This window comes from Oncorhynchus keta, chromosome 13 (assembly GCF_023373465.1).
Source record: "Oncorhynchus keta strain PuntledgeMale-10-30-2019 chromosome 13, Oket_V2, whole genome shotgun sequence".
Taxonomy (NCBI): domain Eukaryota; kingdom Metazoa; phylum Chordata; class Actinopteri; order Salmoniformes; family Salmonidae; genus Oncorhynchus; species Oncorhynchus keta.
In genome coordinates this window covers 51083800-51104636 of record NC_068433.1, presented here as the reverse complement: position 1 = coordinate 51104636, position 20837 = coordinate 51083800, and the positions used below count along the sequence as shown (strand labels likewise).

Genomic DNA, 20837 nt, shown 5'->3' with positions numbered 1-20837 from the left:
CCACAACAACCATGACTTTTATCACCATCTTCATCTGGACATTTGTATTCTACATACAAGGTTACAATTTTCAGAATGTATTGTTGAAAATTAATTAAATCTACAGTGTTTACATGTACAGTATATCAATGTTAATATTTCTATTCAGAACTATTCATTACTATATGTAACATTCCATTCCTATAAATGTTTTACAATATTTTTCAGAATCCAGAGGACAGTACATTGTGACACAGACTCCAGTAGTGAAAGCTGTTCTCCCAGGACAGACAGTCTCTCTGAACTGTAAAACCAGCAGTAATGTATACAACAATAACTACCTAGCCTGGTACCAACAGAAACCTGGAGGAGCTCCTAAACTCCTTATTTACTATGCTACAACACTTCAGTCTGGGATTCCATCTAGATTCAGTGGCAGTGGATCTGGGAGTGACTTCACTCTGACCATCAGTGGAGTCCAGGCTGAAGATGCAGGAGATTACTACTGTCAGAGTGCACACTACTCCAACAGTGTCTGGGTGTTCACACAGTGATATAGAGCCATACAAAAACCTGACATGGAACAATGGTCACTAGAGGAGATGAACTGTGACATGTGACAATAATAGAAAGCAATCATTCAGATTACATGATCATCCTCATCATCATCATAGTTATGACTTATAGTTTTTGTCATGGCCTTTAAGTAGTACTTTAAAGTATTTTTACTTAAGTACTTTATACCACTGACTAGGCCTAATCAAAAATTGCTTTCAGAAGAAGCCTTTGACTCTCCTCCTGAACTGTAACCATGGGCCTACACAGCACAGCCATTGGTTAGCCAGCACACAAAACGTTTTTGATCAGCAAGCATAGAGAAGGCCGGGGCTCAGGTTTGAAATATCCATTGCGATGTGTAATGCAGCCTAGTTTAATTTACACCATCCCAACAGCTATCTTAGAAACATAACTTTGTGCTGTGCTTCTCTGAGCATACACTTCGTAGCCTATAGCCTCTAGGCTAGGGATCATTTCATTGAGAACACACTAAATAGCCTATAGACACATTTGATTATGAGGGGTGGCATCGGACACACAACGATATATTGTAAAGCCTAATAAGCAACTAATTCTAAAACACTGAGAAATACACACATTTCATAAAATGCAAATGACATGATCCTCCCCTGGACTAAATTGAAAAAAAAGAATACTAAACTCTCCCCTTGAGATAAATTTAAAAAGCATGAACCCATTTTCCTCCAGGTACACATTCTGTACATTTCAATCCATCCCTTACAATGAACCACTGGTTGATGACAACGCAGTGAGAACATAAATAATTAAGCAATGACATTTAGGTCTGATAGTTTAAAAAGAAACTGTGAATCAGGCTTTATTAATGTACGTCTATACCATTCAACATGTACAACTAAAATTTTATTATTGAAAGAGACAACTAAAATATTTGTTCCAAAGGGAAAACTTTATTTTCATAAAATCTTCAAAGCAAACATTCCTACAGTATTTGATAGAAATAAAACAGAACTCATCAAATTTAGCACTGATACAACCTCAGTCTACAGAGAAGATTGACACATGAACTCAAGCAAAGCCCCCCGTTGCTCTACATGTCAGTGATCAAAAGACAGAACATCTGATCTCAGAACAGAGTCAAAGCAGAGGAAACAGCAGCCTCTCTCCACAGGGGTGTGTGACTGAGGGGTCCTACCCAGAACAGTCAGCCCTCCTCAAGGTCTTGGTGACTGGAGTCTGGGAATTCTGCTGGGCTTCACAGGTCACCTCTCCTGCCTTGGTCCACTCCTGGGCAGTGAGAGTCAGGGTGCTGCTCCAGCTGTACAGGCCATCCTTCTCCAGGACCCCGGGACTGGTCTTCTGGTTGTTGCTGGTCCCGTCCACTTTCCAGCTCAAGGTCCAGTCTGAGGGGAAGCCCTTGTTGGCCAGACACGTCAGTGTGGCTGTTGTTGTACTGGACAGTTCCTCTCTAGCGGGGGGCAGGACAATGTGGGTGGGGGCACTGTTACCTGGAACAAACAGAACACATCAACTGCATCAACTATGTCCAAAAGATTTATAAAAGCAATAGATATACAAATATATTGATTTGGAAATGCCTTCTAAATATAATGTAGTTAGATTGATAAAAGATTTAAAGAAAACACAAAACATAATATGATAGATATACAATGCAGATTTATGAACAATATGAGTCAAGTGTAAGTGGTTAACTTTAGCATTACTAGTATGTCAGATATCTTAGGATTGTTTCTGATCAGAATACTCTTTTTTTTTTAATAAAATATTTGAAGAAAACACAAAACATAATATGATAGATATACAATGCAGATTTATGAACAATATGAGACAAGTGTAAGTGGTTAACTTTAGCATTACTAGTATGTCAGATATCTTAGGATTGTTTCTGATCAGAATACATTTTACCCCCTTTTCTCCCCAATTTCGTGGTATCCAATTGTTTTTAGTAGCTACTATCTTGTCTCATCGCTACAACTCCCGTACGGGCTCAGGAGAGACGAAGGTTGAAAGTCATGCGTCCTCCGATACACAACCCAACCAAGCCGCACTTCTTAACACAGCACGCATCCAACCCGGAAGCCAGCTGCACCAATGTGTTGGGGGAAACACCGTGCACCTGGCAACCTTGGTTAGCGTGCACTGCGCCCGGCCCGCCACAGGAGTCTCTGGGGAGTGATGAGACAATCCCTCCCTAACACGGACGATGCTAGGCCAATTGTGCTTCGCCCCACGAACCTCCCGGTCTCGGCATGTGCGTAAACCCAGAGTCTCTGATGGCACAGCTGGCGCTGCAGTACAGCGCCCTTCACCACTGCGCCACCCGGGAGGCCTCTGATCAGAATACTCTTAACTCCAGTATATTAAGATAATCCAACAGGTTGTGTAAAAACATTGTCACGTTCTGACCTTAGTTCCATTGTTTTGTCTTTGTTTTAGTATGGTCAATGCGTGAGTTGGGGTGGGCAGTCTATGTTCCTTTTTCTATAATTTGTGATTTCTGTGTTTGGCCTGGTATGGTTCTCAATCAGAGGGAGCTGTCAATCGTTGTCCCTGATTGAGAACCATACTTAGGTAGACTGATTTCACTTTTGAGTTGTGGGTGATTATTTTCCGTGTCAGTGTTTGTTCCACATGGAACTGTTTCAGTTTTGTTATTTCACGTTGTCTTTTATTGTTTTGTTCATTGTTCATTTATTTTATTAAAAAGATGGACACTTACCACGCTGCGCATTGGTCCTCACATTCTTCCACCACAGACGGCCGTTACAGAATCACCCACCACCAAAGGACCAAGCAGCGTGGTAACGGGCAGCAGCAGCGATCTCCAGACTCCTGGACATGGGAGGAGATCCTGGATGGCAAGGGACTCAGGGTACAGCCGGGAGAGTATCGCCGCCCCAAGGCAGAGCTGGAAGCAGCAAAAGCAGAGAGGCGGTGGTATGAGGAGGCAGCACGGCAGCGCAGTTGGAAGCCCGAGAGGCAGCCCCAAAAATGTATTGATGTGGCTAAGTCCGTTAGGATACCTGAGCCAACTCCCCGTGCTTACCGTGGAGAGAGGGGGACCGGGCAGGCACTGTGTTATGCCGTGAGGCGCACGGTGTCCCCGGTGCGCAGGCATAGCCCGGTGCGGTACATAGCAGCGCCTCATATCGGCCGGGCTAGAGTGGGCATCGAGCCAGGTGCCATGAAGCCGGCTCAGCGCATCTGGTCTCCAGTGCGTCTCCTCGGGCCGGGATACATGGCACCAGCCCTACGCAGGGTGTCCCCGGTTCGCCAGCATAGCCCAATGCGGGCTATTCCACCTCACTGCACTGGCCTCGCTACGGGGAGCATCAGCCAGGTAGGGTTGGGCAGGCTCGGTGCTTGGGACCTCCAGTGCGCCTCCAAGGTCCGGTCTATCCGGTGCCTCCTCCACACATCAGTCCTCGGTGGCAGCCCCCCGCACCAGGTTGTCTCTCCGTCTCCTCCCTACATGCTAGAGCTGCTAGAGTCTCCTGTCTGTCCTGAGCTGCCAGAGTCTCCCATCTGTCCTGGGCTGCCAGAGTCTCCCATCTGTCCTGGGCTGCCAGAGTCTCCCGTCTGTCCTGAGCTGCCAGAGTCTCCCGTCTGTCATGAGCTGCCAGAGTCTCCTGTCTGTCCTGAGCTGCCAGAGTGTCCCGTCTGTCCTGAGCTGCCAGAGTCTCCCGTCTCACCTGAGCTGCCAGAGTCTCCCGTCTGTCCTGAGCTGCCAGAGCCGCCCGTCTGTCCTGAGCTGCCAGAGCCGCTCGTCCGTCAGGAGCTGCCAGAATTGCCCTTCACTCCGGAGCTGCCGGAGTCTTCCGCCTGTCCGGTGCTGCCGGAATCTCCCATCCGTCCGGTGCTGTTGGAATCTCCCGTCCCCAGTCCGAGGGTCTCCAGTCCGAGGTCGGCGGTGAGGGTCGCCGCTTTAAAGAGGCCACGGAGGCAGGTGAAGAGGCGGACAAAAACTATGGTGGAGTGGGGTCCACGTCCCTCGACCGAGCCGCCACCGCGGACAGACAACCGCCCAGACCCTCCCCTATAGGTTCAGGTTTTGCAGCCGGAGTCCGCACCTTTGGGGGGGGGGGGGCTTTTGAGTTGTGGGTGATTATTTTCCGTGTCAGTGTTTGTTCCACATTGAACTGTTTCAGTTTTGTTATTTCACGTTGTCGTTTATTGTTTTGTTCAGTGTTCATTTACTTTATTAACAAGATGGACACTTACCACGCTGCACATTGGTCCTCACCTTCTTCCACCACAGACGGCCGTTACAAACATAAGATTCACAAAGCAACAATTACTGCAATAACCAACACTTTAAGAGTAAAACTTTTGCACTCATACAAATCAGACATACAAATAAACCTACTTTTTAACATTTTGATTGAATAATATATTATTTGAAAGAAGGCTCAGTGAAAAGCAATAGAAAAATGCAATGTTTTTCAATAAATATTTCTAAAATAATAATATATTTAAGAAAGTTTAAAAAAAAATGTAATCAGATAGAAATATGAAGAGAGCTTGTTAATTACTTCCAATATCAAGTCTGATGCTGCTACCAAAAGTGTACCACAGTGATACAATCACTATTACTGCTGGAACAAATACCTCCTGACCATTGGACAAGCTGAATTTCTTTAGACTGTGGTTCAAATATCTAACTCTATTACGGTATGAATACTTGCCAAATATTGTTTTATCTTCTTCATGTAAAAGAAAGTGTTTATTGTTTATTTATTTTAAACCTACTGTTTATTGTACATTTTCTACTAGGTGCAGTATGTTTATTCATACAACTAGTCTAAAATGTAGGCTAATCTCTTCCGTCTTTCAAAAATGCAGGCCAAATTTGATTAGATGTAATAACATTCCTATTCTAATTGGCCATAGTCTGTGAAATCCGTGTGTATTTTTTAAAATCGTCTTAAACATGATTTTAAAATCCTCAATTTTGAGGCTAAATGTATAGAGAAACTGAAACATGACATCAAAACGTGAATAAAACAATGAATTTGGTGTTTACTTACTTCCAACATCAAGTCTGGTGCCGCTACCAAAAGTCAACCACAGTGATACAATCACTATTACTGCTGGTACAAAAACCTCTCTGTGTTGTGTTGCTGCAGCTGTTACAGTGAAGATCACTCATACAGAATCATAATCAACACAGATACACTTTAACATCTTCCAGGTAGAACAAACACTTCATGATAACATTTCTAGATAATACAAATATGAATTGTGTCTAAATCCAGATATGAGTCATTTTTCCTTCCTCTGTGTATCAGGTTCTCCTCGTCTGGAGGTACAGTCCAGCATCAGATCAGTGTTGCTAGTATTCCTCCATATTGTCCATATGAAAGACAACAGCAGCAGCAGTAGTGATAGTGATCATGTTGTATAATCCTTTATTAAACATGTTGATCTCAGATTTAACAGTGGTGGTAAAGTCACAGAGGACAGACAACACTACCAGAGGAATCCTAAGTGTTCACTAGCTGATAACAGGAACTTACATGAGAGACCAAGCATGAGTGAACAGACAGTTCATTATATCTGATGTTGCAGGGTCTACAGACAATCACAATCACAGATTACAGAAAGAAAACCAGCCCTGTTGCGAACATCGAAACCTTGCTCCCTGACAAATTAAACAATCTCTTTGCTCGCTTTGAGGAAAATACAGTGCAACTGACACGTCCCGCTACCAAAACCTGTGGGCTCTCCTTCTCTGTGGCCAATGTGAGTAAAACATTTACACGTGTTAACCCTCGCAAAGCTGCCGGCCCAGACTGCATCCCTAGGTGCGTCCTCAGAGCATGTGCAGACCAACTGTCTAGTGTGTTTACAGACATATTCAATCAATCCCTATCCCAGTCTGTTGTCCCCACATGCTTGAAGATGGCCACCATTATTCCTGTTTCTAAGAAAGCTAAGGTAACTGAACTAAATGACTATCACCCCATAGCACTCACTTCTGACATCATGTAGAGCTTTGAGAGACTAGTCAAGGATCATATCACCTCCAACCTACCTGACACACTAGACCCACTCCAATTTGCCTACCGCCCCAATAGGTCCACAGACGATGCCATCACACCGTCTGGACAAGAGGAATACCTATGTAAGAATGCTGTTCATTGACCACAGCTCAGCATTCAACACCATAGTAGCCTCCAAACTCATCATTAAGCTTGAGAGCCTGGGTCTCGACCCCGCCCTGTGCAACTGGGTCCTGGACTTTCTGACGGGCCGCCCACCAGGTGGTGAAGGTAGGAAACAATATCTCCACTCCGCTGATCCTCAACACTGGGGCCCCACAGGAGTGTGTTCTCAACCCTCTTCTGTACTCCCTGTTCACCCATGACTGCTTGGCCATGTACGCCTGCAACTCAATCATCAAGTTTGGAGACGACACTACAGTGGTAGGCTTGATTACCAACAACGACGAGACAGCCTACAGGGAGGAGGTGAGGGGCCTCGGAGTGTGGTGTCAGGAAATAACCACACACTCAACGTCAACAAAACAAAGGAGATGATTGTGGACTTCAGGAAACAGCAGAGGGATCACCCCCCCATCCACATCGACGGGACCGTAGTGGAGAAGGTGAAAAGTTTTAAGTTTCTCTGCGTACACATCACAGACAAACTGAAATGGTCCACCCACACAGACAGCGTGGTGAAGAAGGCGCAACAGCGCCTTCAGGAGGCTGAAGAAATTTGACTTGTCACCAGAAACACTCACAAACTTTTACAGATGTACAATCAAGAGCATTCTGTTGGGATGTATCACCGCCTGGTATGGCAACCCCAGAGGGTAGTACGGTCTGCACAACGCATCACCAGGGGCAAGCTACCTGCCCTCCAGGACACCTACAGCACCATATTTCACAGGAAGGCCAAAAAGATCATCAAGGACAACAACCACCCGAGCCACTGCCTGTTCACCTTGCTATCATCCAGAAGACGAGGTCAGTACAGGTGCATCAAATCTGAGACCGAGAGACTGAAAAACAGCTTCTATCACAAGGCCATCAGACTGTTAAACAGCCATCACTAACATAGAGAGGCTGCTGCCAACATACAGACTCAATCTCTGGCCACTTTAATAAATGGTTCACTAGTCACTTTAAATAACGCCCCTTTAATAATGTTTAAATGTCTTACATTACTCATCTCTTATGCATATACTGTCTTCGATACCATCTACTGTATCTTGCCTGCGCCGCACGACCATCGCTCATCCATATATTTATATGTACATATTCTTATTCATCCCTTTACATTTGTGTATGTATAAGATAGTTGTTGTGATTTTGTTAGATATTACTGCACTGTCGGAACTAGAAGCACAAGCATTTCGCTACACTCGCATTAACATCTGCTAACCATGTGTATGTCACCAATAACATTTGATTATATCAACCAATCTGAATATAGATGATGTACAATAATCCAAACCCCTAAAGTTGAACTGTATTTTGAAAAGCTAGAATTTAATCAACATGATTAAAACATATACAATAAAGGCTCTAAACATTACCCACACATCCTCCCTCACACCACTGTGGTAGTTCCAGAGAGCAGCAGGTGAAGCAGGAGACTGGAGATGTCAGAGCTCTGGAGATCTCCCTTTCAGATCAATCAGTCAGCAGCACTACAGTCCACACAGACTGCAGTTACTGAGCCTGACCACTCGAGGGAGACATAAAGCAGCTACTATCTAATAACACAGAAATAACAATATGCTCCATTTGTAGATGTCTACAATCAATACATCAGTCCCCATTCAGCACTTATATCAGAAACCATGTCAGTAGTTACATAGCTATCAGGATTCTACATCACATCAGTTTGACTGTCCAGGAAGACTATTTACATATTTAATTTTTTAATTTAACCTTTATTTAACTAGGCTGTCAGTTAAGAACAAATTCTTATTTACAATGACGGCCTACCCCGGCCAAACGCTGATGACGCTGGGTCAATTGTGAGCCCCCATATATAGGACACATTAGCAGCACATGCTGCAGTGCTCTGGGAGTGTTTATAGCCCTGTGAGTTTAACACTTCATGACTGAGAGCTGTCCTTCATGACAACAGAACCTACAACAACCATGACTTTTATAACCATCTTCATATGTATATTTTCCCTGTTTCTCCAAGGTAATATATTTGACAGAAAATAACGCAAACAATTGCAATATTAGGCTATATAACCTTATTACAGTTTAAGATAATAATCGATATGGACAAATGAATGAACAATTTAATGCTAATTCGACATGCCATCTCTGTTTCAGAGTCCAGAGGCCAGGTTGTTGTGACTCAGAGTCCTGCAGTTTCAGTGGGTCACTCAGTCAGTCTCAGCTGTAAGACCAGCAGTCTTGTGATACAGTGACATCTATGGACAGGGGATGGCCTGTTATCAACAGAAACCTGGAGGAGCTCCTAAATACCTAGTATACTTAGCAAAAACCATTCAGTCTTGGACTCCATCTAGATTCAGTGGTAGTTGATCTGGGAGTGACTTCACTCTGACCATCAATGGAGTCCAGGCTGAAGATACAGGAGATTACAAGTGTCAGAGTTTATACAACCCCAACATTGTCTTTGTGTTCACACAGTGATACAGAGTCGTACAAAAACCTCCCTCAGTCAGACAGGTAGTTCCATAGAGCAGCCGGCTCTGGAGATCTCCACTTCAGATAAGTTGGGCTACCGAGTGGCGCAGCAGTCTAAGACACTGCATCTCAATGGTAGAGGCGTCACTACAGATGCTGGTTCGATCCCGGACTGAATCACAAACGACGCTGCACATTTGGCCCAGCATCATCCGGGGTAGGCCGTCATTGTAAAAAATGATTTGTTCTTAACTGACTTGCCTACGTAGTAAATTTAAAAAATATATATATTTATATGTTTTTAAATGAAGTTAGTCAGAAGCATTTAAGTCTTTGAATGCCAAGTTAAGAAACAGATCACTGACCATTTCGAATCCCACCGTACCTTCTCCTCTGTGCAATCCGATTTCCGATTTGGTCACAGGTGCACCTCAGCACGTGCACCGCCATCAATAAAAGACAGTACTGTTCAGCTGTCTTCATTGACCTGGCAAAGGCTTTCGACTCTGTCAATCACCGTATTCTTATCGGCAGACTCAACAGCCTTGGTTTCTCAAAAGACTGTCTCTCCTGGTTCACCAACTACTTTTCAGATAGAGTTCGTTCAGGGTGTCAAATCGGAGGGCCTGTTGTCCGGACCTCTGGCAGACTCTATGGGGGTAGCACAGGGTTCAATTCTCGGGCCGACTCTTTTCTCTGTATATATCAATGATGTCGCTCTTGCTGCGGGTGATTCCTTGATCCACCTCTACGCAGACGACACCATTCTGTATACATCTGGCACTTATTTGGACACTGTGTGAACAAACCTTCAAACAAGCTTCAATGCCATACAACTCTCCTTTCGTGGACTCCAACTGCTCTTAAACGCTAGTAAAACTAAATGCATGCTCTGCCCGCACCTGCCCGCCTGACTAGCATCACTACTCTGGACGGTTCTGACTTAGAATATGTGGACAACTACAAATACCTACAACTACAAATACAATCTCTGGATTGTAAACTCTCCTTCCAGACTCATATTAAACCAAAATAAATCCAAAATAAAATCCAGAATCGGCTTCCTATTTCGCAACAAAGCCTCCTTCACTCACTGATAAGGGAATTTATATGTTAAAGTAATGACTAAAGAATTCCACCCTGAAACGTATAAGACTATATTCCAATAATACATGTGTGGGACAAGATACTACCCATCCCGCATGCGGGAGCGTAATCATAGCCTCAAACTAATTAGCATAACGCAGCGGACATAAATCTTCCAAGAAAATGTTCCTATTCATGAAAATCACAAATGAAATATATTGAGACACAGCTTAGCCTTTTGTTAATCACACTGTCATCTCAGATCTTCAAAATATGCTTTACAGCCAGCGCTAGACAAGCATTTGTGTAAGTTTATCATGGCATAATGCGATGCTAGGCTCTGCTACCAGCAGGTAACATTTTCACAAAAATAAGAAAAGCAATCAAATGTCATGCCTTGGTCTTAGTATTTTGTGTTTTCTTTCTTTATTTGGTCAGGCCAGGGTGTGACATGGGTTATTGTGGTGTGTTTTTGTCTTAGGGGTTTTGTGGGGTGTCTACGTAGTCTATGGCTGCCTGAGGCGGTTCTCAATCAGAGTCAGGTGATTATCGTTGTCTCTGATTGGGAACCATATTTAGGCAGCCATATTCTGTTAGTGTTTCGTGGGTGATTGTTCCTGTCTTTGTGTTTGCACCAGATAGGGCTGTTTCGGTTTTCGTTATTTCATTTTGTTATTTTTGTAGTTTCTGTATGTATAGTTTTTCCTTCATTAAAATATCATGAATCATCATCACGCTGCATTTTGGTCCGATCCTTGTTCTACCTCTTCGTCAGAGGAGGAGATAGAAGAGAGCCGTTACAGAATCACCCACCACACCCGGACCAAGCAGGGTGGTGACAGGCAGCGACAGCAGAAGCAGCAGAAGCAGCGAAAGGAGGAATGGACATGGGAAGACGTTTTGGATGGCAAAGGTTGTTACACTTGGGAGGAGATACTGGCCGGAAGAGATCGCCTCCCATGGGAACAGGTGGAGGCACTTAGGAGAGCAGAGGCAGCCGGAGAGAGGAGCCGACGATACGAGGGAACACGGTTGGCAAGGAAGCCCGAAAAGCAGCCCCAAAAATGTCTTGGGGGGGGGGCTCAGGGAGAGAGTGGCAGAGTCAGGATTCAAACCTGAGCCAACTCCCCCTGTTTATTGTGAGGAGCAGCGATCACAGGATTTCTGGACTTGGGAGGAGATATTGGACGGAAAAGGACCCTGGGCACAGCCTGGTGAATATCGACGCCCCAAAGAAGAACTGGAGGCTGTGAAAGCGGAGAGGCGCTGGTATGAAGAGGCAGCACGGCGACGCGGATGGAAGCCTCACAGGGAGTAAGGCTACGCCAGGTAGGAGACCTGCGCTAACTTCCTGTGCTTACCGGGGGGCTAAAGAGACCGGGCAGGCACCGTGTTATGCTAGTGAGCGCACGGTGCCTCCAGTGCGGGTGCATAGCCCAGTGCGGTACATACCAGCTCTTTGTATTAGCCGGGCTCGAGTGGGCATCGAGCCAGGTAAGGTTGGGCAGGCTCGGTGCTCAAGAGCTCCAGTGCGCCTGCACGGTCCGGTCTATCCAGTGCCACCTCCACACACCAGTCCTCCGGTAGCAGCTCCCCGCACCAGGCTTCCTGTGCGTGTTCTCGGTCCAGTACCACCAGTTCCAGCACCACGCACCAGGCCTTCGGTGCGCCTCGCCTGTTCAGCGCAGCCAGCACCTTCCTCCTCTCCTGCGCTGCCGGAGTCTTCCGCCTGTTTAGCGCAGCCAGAGCCTTCCTCCTCTACGGCGCTGACGGAGCCTCCCGCCTGTTCAGCGCAGCCAGAGCTTTTCTCCTCTCCTGCGCTGCCGGAGCCTCCCGCCTGTTTAGAGCAGCCAGAGCCTTTCTCCTCTCCTGCGCTGCCGGAGCCTCTCGCCTATTCAGCGCAGCCAGAGCTGTCAGCCTGCATGGAGCAGCCTGAGCTGCCAGTCTGCATGGATCAGCCAGAGCTGTCAGCCTGCAAGCAGCCAGAGCTGTCAGTCTGCATGGAGCAGACAGAGCTGCCAGTCTGCATGGAGCAGCCAGAGCTGCCAGTCTACATGGAGCAGCCAGAGCTACCAGTCTGCATGGAGCAGCCAGAGCAGCTAGATCCGCCAGTCAGCCATGATCTTCCAGATCTGCCAGTCAACCAGACTCTTCCAGATCTGCCAGTCAACCAGACTCTTCCAGATCTGCCAGTCAACCAGACTCTTCCAGATCTGCCAGTCAACCAGACTCTTCCAGATCTGCCAGTCAACCAGACTCTTCCAGATCTGCCAGTCAACCAGACTCTTCCAGATCTGCCAGTCAACCAGACTCTTCCAGATCCGCCAGCCAGCCAGGATCTGCCAGAGTCAACTACCTGCCTGAGCTTCCTCTCAGTGCTGGGCTTCCTCTCAGTGCTGAGCTTCCTCTCAGTGCTGGGCTTTCCCTCAGTGCTGGGCTTCCCCTCAGTGCTGAGCTGCCCCTCAGTCCCGAGCTGCCCCTCAGTCACGAGCTGCCCCTCAGTCCAGTGGGGTTCTGGGTGAGGACTATTAGGCCATGGTCGGCGGCGAGGGTGGATTATGCCAGGACGCGAGGGGGAGGAACTATGACATTAATGGAGTGGGGTCCACGTCCCGAGCCGGAGCCGCCACCATGGACAGACGCCCACCCGGACCCTCCCTATGGTTTTGAGGTGCGTCCGGGAGTCCGCACCTTAGGGGGGGGTTCTGTCACGCCTTGGTCTTAGTATTTTGTGTTTTCTTTATTTATTTGGTCAGGCCAGGGTGTGACATGGGTTATTGTGGTGTGTTTTTGTCTTAGGGGTTTTGTGGGGTGTCTACGTAGTCTTTGGCTGCCTGAGGCGGTTCTCAATCAGAGTCAGGTGATTATCGTTGTCTCTGATTGGGAACCATATTTAGGCAGCCATATTCTGTTAGTGTTTCGTGGGTGATTGTTCCTGTCTTTGTGTTTGCACTAGATAGGGCTGTTTCGGTTTTCGTTATTTCATTTCGTTATTTTTGTAGTTTCTGTATGTATAGTTTTTCCTTCATTAAAATATCATGAATCATCATCACGCTGCATTTTGGTCCGATCCTTATTCTACCTCTTCGTCAGAGGAGGAGATAGAAGAGAGCCGTTACATCAACTTAAATAATTTACCTTTGAAGAACTTCGGATGTTTTCACTCAGGAGACTCCCAGTTAGATAGCAAATGTTGCTTTTTTCCAAAAATATTATTTTTGTAGGCGAAATAGCTCCGTTTGTTCTTCACGTTTGGCTGAGAAATCGACCGGAAAATGCAGTCACTACAACGCCAAACTTTTTTTGCAAATTAGCTTCCTAATATTGACAGAAACATGGCAAATGTTGTTTGAAATCAATCCTCAAGGTGTTTTTCACATATCTATTCGATAAAATATCCACCGGGACAATTGGTTTCTCATAAGAAGCGATTGGAAAAATGGCTACTTGTGTACTTTACGCAAGATTTTCTGCGGGATCTATCATGTGACCACTTGCTCAATGTGGTCCCTTACGGCTATTCTTCAACATAAATGCGTAAAAAGACATCACAATGCTGTAGACACCTTGGGGAATACGTAGAAAGCGTAAGCTCATTCGTAGCCCATTCACAGCCATAGAAGGAGTCATTGGCATGCTGGGCTTTCAAAAAATGGGGCACTTCCTGGTTGGATTTTTATCTGGGTCCCGCCTGTAACATCAGTTCTGTTGCACTCACAGACAATATCTTTGCAGTTTTGGAAAAGTCAGAGTGTTTTCCATCCAAAGCTGTCAATTATATACATAGTCAAGCATCTTGTCATGACAAAATATCCTGTTTAAAACGGGAACGTTTTTTATCCAAAAATGAAAATACTGCCCCCTAGTTATAAAAGGTTAAGAGGGAGAAATATGTGTAGAAAACAGAGACTGCACATGATGATACCTCTGAAAAACCTGACAACAGGAGGGACCTTTTAAGGCCTATTTAATCTATGGCGGAGTGGAGAGAACGGCGAGAAACTGCCAGGGCTAGTAGAAAAGTGGCTAGTAGACTGTTCAAATTTTGATTGACTTGAGATCTCTCCTGAATAAACTACAACGAACCTTTTGCAGAATAGAAGAGTCTTTGCCTAATTCTTATTAACCCTACCTTTACAACCAAGGGGGAATTGGTCAAAGCTATAGTGATTGTTATCATCATTGTGATGAAATTCTCGTGACACTCATTACATTACATTTAAGTCATTTAGCAGACGCTCTTATCCACGGTGCCAAACATACCCTCATAAAACTGACTATCCGACCGATCCTCGTCTTCAGCAATGTCATTTACAAAATAGCCTCCAACACTCTACACAGCAAACTTGATGCAGTCTATCACAGTGCCATCCGTTTTGTCACCAAAGCCCCATATACCACCCACAACAGCGACCTGTATGCTCTCGTCGGCTGGCCCTCGCTACTTATTCGTCACCAGACCCACTGGCTCCAGGTCATCTACAAGTTTTTGCTAGGTCAAGCTCCGCCTTATCTCAACTCACTGGTCACCATAACAACACCCACCCATAGCACGCGCTCCAGCAGGTACATCTCACTGGTCATCCCCAAAGCCAATACCTCCTTTAGCCGCCTTTCCTTCCAGTTTTCTGCTGCCAATGACTGGAACGAATTGCAGAAATCTCTGTAGCTGGATTCTTATATCTCCCTCTCTAACTTTAAGCATCAGCTGTCTGAGCAGCTTACCGGTCACTGTACCTGTACACAGCCCATCTGTAAATAGCACACCCGACTACCTCATCTCCATATTATTACCTACCCTCTTGTTCCTTTGCACCCCAGTATCTCTACTTGCACATCATCGTCTGCACGTCTATCACTCCAGTATTAATGCTAAATTGTAATTATTTTCGCCTCTCGAGACGATTTATTGCCTACCTCCCTACTCTTCTACATTTGCACAGACTGTACATAGATTTTTCAATTTTTCCTTTTCTTTTGTGTTGTTGCCTGTACGTTTGTTTATGTGTAACTCTGTGTTATTGTTTTTGTCGCACTGCTTTGCTTCATCTTGGCCAGGTCGCAGTTGTAAATGAGAACTTGTTCTCAACTGGTCTACCTGGTTAACTAAAGGTGAAATAAATAGAGGAATTGATCGGAGAAACCTGCATGATGTAAGTGTCCATCTCATTACACTTTTTTTACATTTTATCTCTGTCCTGTAGGTGACAGAAAATCCACATACTCTTTCTACCATATCCTATATCCGCTACATGATTTCTGTTACATGATTATTTTTGACGGAACGTTGGTGGAACGCCGCAGCGATGTGTCTCTCCAACAGCACCCTGGAGAGGCGCACTGGGAATGGACAAGCAAAATGTTTTGCGCCCCTGCCTTTGTCAAAGTGGGCACTGCTTATCATAGGGCTGCATCAGCGCTCACCTAAAAAGCCCATATGCCACTGGCTGAGAGAAAATATCATTGATTTTGGGCAGAATTATGCAAGGTTTTATGTGTTCCTGTATGTGTGTACTGGTCAGTTTAGCTCAGAAAATGCCGCCCTCGTCAATCTAACGCCATAGGCGGCCCCCTAATCCTGCCTAATGAGCGGGCTGGCCGTGCCAATGATCACTGGAAGGTGGAAACTGACTGGTAATTCCTCTTTTCCATGGATATCAATATGTTACCACAACATATTACCATAACACTAATAAACAGATAAAGTGATATATGTTCAGAAGTTACATGATATATGACTTTAAAAAATCTCCATTATTCATTATAGTTTTGTCTTGCTAAAAAACAACCAATAACCAATAATAGCATTGTATTTATGCCCTTTTTATTCACGTAATTGAACATTACTTGAAAGTTACAATCGCTTCAGACTCCCAAGCCCTCAAAAAATCCACAAATGGACCTTACAACCAGCTGTGGAAATTCAATGGATGTGATCATCAACATCAGCGTATTCACTTTTTTTATGAGTAGGTTACGTACTGTTAGCTCTGTGAATGAGACCTGACGCTGGATTCAACATGAGACACATGTAAACTACTTGTACATAAACTATCATCATAAAGTATAATACCCATTTTATCTGTCATTCATTACATGGTGGCATATCTGTTATGTCTCCCTTCCTGAATCCACCATAGAGGTTTAAATCAGACAGTCCCTCACATCTGGCCCAGTCCAGGGTATTTCAGACAGTGAAACTGTTCAACTGCTAGACTGGTCGCTGTGGGAGTGAAACTGAGATTTACATAGACAGGGTTGGGTGGTTCTGCTTGTTCCAGAATAGAGCAGCACTGTCACCAGATGTTCACTCTGTTCCCAGGGGGTTGGATGTAGAGAAGACTATCTTGAAGATGTGATACATTTGTCCAGATAATATTAAATCTTGTAAGCAAAAACAATCACATTGCTTATCGAACAAATGTTCAATAGCATTAGTGTCTATAAATCACAGGTTAAAAAACTTTCCAAGAAAGATGAGAGTACCCAAGTTAATATGTTAACATTGTGTCTTTATGAGTTAATCTATAAATCAATCATGGTCAAAAAATGTTCCAAAGATATAAATCCAAAATAACCATCACCTGTTAACATTGTGGCTAAACCTCTAACTGTTAAACTGCTAACATCTGTAGTATCTAGACCTCTCCTGTTAATCTGTTAACATTGTAGTATCTAGACCTCTCCTGTTAATCTGTTAACTTTGTAGTATCTAGACCTCTCCTGTTAATCTGGTAACATTGTAGTATCTAGACCTCTCCTGTTAATCTGTTAACATTGTACTATCTAAACCTCTCCTGTTAATCTGTTAACATTGTAGTATCTAGACCTCTCCTGTTAATCTGGTAACATTGTAGTATCTAGACCTCTCCTGTTAATCTGTTAACATTGTACTATCTAAACCTCTCCTGTTAATCTGTTAACATTGTAGTATCTAGACCTCTCCTGTTAATCTGTTAACATTGTATTATGTAGATCTCTCTTGTTAACACTGTATTATCTAGACCTCTCCTGTTAACATTGTATTATCTAGACCTCTCCTGTGAAAATAGTAGTATATTGTGTTAGTATGAACTACTGGTTGATGACGATTTGGTTAGAACATAAATAACTAATCAATGAGGTTTAGATCTGATAGTTTCATGGAAACTGTGAATCCGGCTTTATGAATATAATGCTATATCATTCAACAATATTTAAGATTCAAGTCTATTTGGGTTTATTGAAAGAGACATGGACAATATTTGTTCCAAAGGGAAATCTTTATTTTCATCAAAGCAAACATTCCTACAGCATCTAATAGTAATAAAACAGAACACATCACATTTAACACTGATACAACCTCAGTCTACAGAGAGGACTGACACATGAAATCAAGCAAAGCCCCTGTTAGTCTACATGTTAGTGATCAACAAGACATAGAATATCTGATCTCAGAACAGAGTCAAAGCAGAGGAACCCGCAGCCTCCCTCCACAGGGGTGTGACTGAGGGGTCCTACCCAGAACAGTCAGCCTTCCTCAAGGTCTTGGTGACTGGAGTCTGGGATTTCTGCTGGGCTTCACAGGTCACCTCTCCTGCCTTGGTCCACTCCTGGGCAGTGAGAGTCAGGGTGCTGCTCCAGCTGTACAGGCCATCCTTCTCCAGGACCCTAGAACTGGCCTCCTGCTTCTGGCTGGTCCCGTCCACTTTCCAGCTCAAGGTCCAGTCTGAGGGGAAGCCCTTGTTGGCCAGACACGTCAGTGTGGCTGTTGTTGTACTGGACAGTTCCTCTCTAGCGGGGGAGAGGACAGTGAGGGTGGGGGCACTGTTTCCTGGAACAAACAGAACACATCAACTGCATCAACTATGTCCAAAAGATTTATAAAAGCAATAGATATACAAATATATTGATTTGGAAATGCCTTCTAAATATAATGTAGTTAGATTGATAAAAGATTTGAAGAAAACACAAAACATAATATGATAGATATACAATGCAGATTTATGAACAATATGAGTCAAGTGTAAGTGGTTAACTTTAGCATTACTGTTATGTCAGATACCTTAGGATTGTTTCTGATCAGAATACTCAGAACATCTCCAGTATATTAAGATAATCCAACAGGCTGTAAACAAACATAAAACTCACAAAGCAACAATTACTGCAATAACCAACACTTTAAGAGTTATACATTCTGCTCTCATACAAATCAGACATACAAATAAACCTACTATTTAACATTTTGATTGAATAATATATTATTATTATTATTATTATTATTATTTGAAAGAAGGCTCAGTGAAAAGCAATAGAAAAAATAACATGTTTTTAAAATGAATATTTATAAAATCATAATATTTTAGAAAGTAAAACAAAAAATGTAATCAGATAGAAATGTCAAGAGAGGTTGTTAATTACTTCCAACATCAAGTCTGGTGCCGCTACCAAAAGTTTACCACAGTGATACAATCACTATTACTGCTGGAACAAATACCTCCTGACCATTGGACAAGCTGAATTTCTTTAGACTGTGGTTCAAATATCTAACTCTATTACGGTATGAATACTTGCCAAATATTGTTTTATCTTCTTCATGTGAAAGAAAGTGTTTATTGTTTATTTATTTTTAACCTACTGTTTATTGTACATGTTCTACTAGGTGCAGTATGTTTATTCATACAACTAGTCTAAAATGTAGGCTAATCTCTTCTATCTTTCAAAAATGCAGGTCAAATTTGATTAGATGAAATAACATTTATATCCTAATTGGCCATAGTCTGTGAAAGCCGTGTATTCTTTTTAAATCATCTTAAATGGGTTTTTTTAATCCTCAATATTGAGGCTAAATGTATAGAAAAATTGAAACATGACATCAAAACGTGAATAAAACAATGAATTTGGTGTTTACTTACTTCCAACATCAAGTCTGGTACCGCTACCAAAAGTGAACCACAGTGATACAATCCCTATTACTGCTGGTACAAAAACCTCTCTGTGTTGTGTTGCTGCAGCTGTTACAGTGAAGATCACTCATACAGAATCATAATCAACACAAATACACTTTAACATCTTCCAAGTAGAACAAACACTTCATGATAACATTTCTAGATAATAAAAATATGAATTGTGTCTTAAATCCAGATATGAGTCATTTTTCCTTCCTCTGTGTATCAGGTGTTCTCCTCGTCTGGAGGTACAGTCCAGCATCAGATCAGTGTTGCTAGTATTCCTCCATATTGTCCATATGAAAGACAACAGCAGCAGCAGTAGTGATAGTGATCCATGTTGTATATTCCTTTATTAAACATGTTGATCTCAGATTTAACAGTGGTGGTAAAGTCACAGAGGACAGACAACACTACCAGAGGAATCCTAGCTTTAGTTTAGAGAAGTGTTCACTAACTGATTAGAGGAACTTACATGAGAGACCAAGCATGAGTGAACAGACAGTTCATAATATCTGATGTGGCAGGGTCTACAGACAATCACAATCCCAGATTACAAAAAGAAAACCAGCCCTGTTGCGAACATCGACGCCTTTCTCCCAGACAAATTAAACAATCTCTTTGCTCGCTTTGAGGACAATACAGTGCCACTGACACGTCCCGCTACCAAAACCTGTGGGCTCTCCTTCTCCGTGGCCAATGTGAGTAAAACATTTACACGTGTTAACCCTCGCAGAGCTGCCGGCCCAGACTGCATCCCTAGCCGCGTCCTCAGAGCATGCACAGACCAACTGTCTAGTGTGTTTACAGACATATTCAATCAATCCCTATCGAAGTCTGTTGTCCCCACATGCTTGAAGATGGCCACCATTATTCCTGTTTCTAAGAAAGCTAAGGTAACTGAACTAAATGACTCCCTGTAGCACTCATTTCTTTAAAAAAAAATGTTTTACCACCTTTTCATGGTATCCAATTGTTAGTTGTTACTATCTTGTCTCATCGCTACAACTCCTGTACGGGCTCGGGAGAGACGAAGGTCGAAAGCCATGCGTCCTCCGAAACACAACCCAACCCAACCTGACCAACGTGTCAGAGGAAACACCATGTACCTGTTGACCTGGTTAGCGTGCACTGCGCCCGGCACAGGAGTCGCTTGAGACAAGGACATCCCTACCGGCCAAACCCGGACAACGCTAGGCCAATTGTGGGTCGGCCCATGGACCTCTCGGCCGCAGTCCTCTGCAAAAGAGCCTGGGCGCGAACCCAGAGTCTCAGGTAGCACAGCTAGCACTGCGATGCAGTGCCCTAGACCACTCCGCCACCCAGGAGGCCCTTAGCACTCATTTATGTCGTCATGAAGTGCTTTGAGAGACTAGTCAAGGATCAAATCACGTCCACCCTACCTGACACCCTAGACCCACTCCAATTTGCTTTCTGCCCCAATAGGTCCACAGACGATGCCATCACACCGCCTGGACAAGAGGAATACCTATGAAAGAATGCTGTTCATTGACTACAACTCAGCATTCAACACCATAGTAGCCTCCAAACTCATCATTAATCTTGAAACCCTGGGTCTCGACCCCGCCCTGTGCAACTGGGTCCTGGACTTTCTGATGGGCCTCCCCCCAGGTGGTGAAGGTAGGAAACAACATCTCCATTC

At 44.1% G+C, this 20837-nt stretch overlaps 2 gene segments (V, D, J or C); both read right to left on the bottom strand.

Moving 5' to 3' along the window:
• Positions 1–1446: 1446 nt before the first annotated feature.
• LOC118392601 (Ig kappa-b4 chain C region-like) lies at positions 1447–19643 on the bottom strand. The segment is given in 4 exon segments: positions 1447–2024; positions 4759–4780; positions 5565–5640; positions 19218–19643. Coding segments are annotated over 3 exon segments (348 nt in total).
• On the bottom strand, positions 17491–19259 carry LOC127906848 (Ig kappa-b4 chain C region-like; the record flags this gene model as incomplete). The annotated part of the segment is given in 2 exon segments: positions 17491–18060; positions 19142–19259. Coding segments are annotated over 2 exon segments (435 nt in total), but the record flags the coding sequence as incomplete, so codon positions are not given.
• Positions 19644–20837: the final 1194 nt, after the last annotated feature.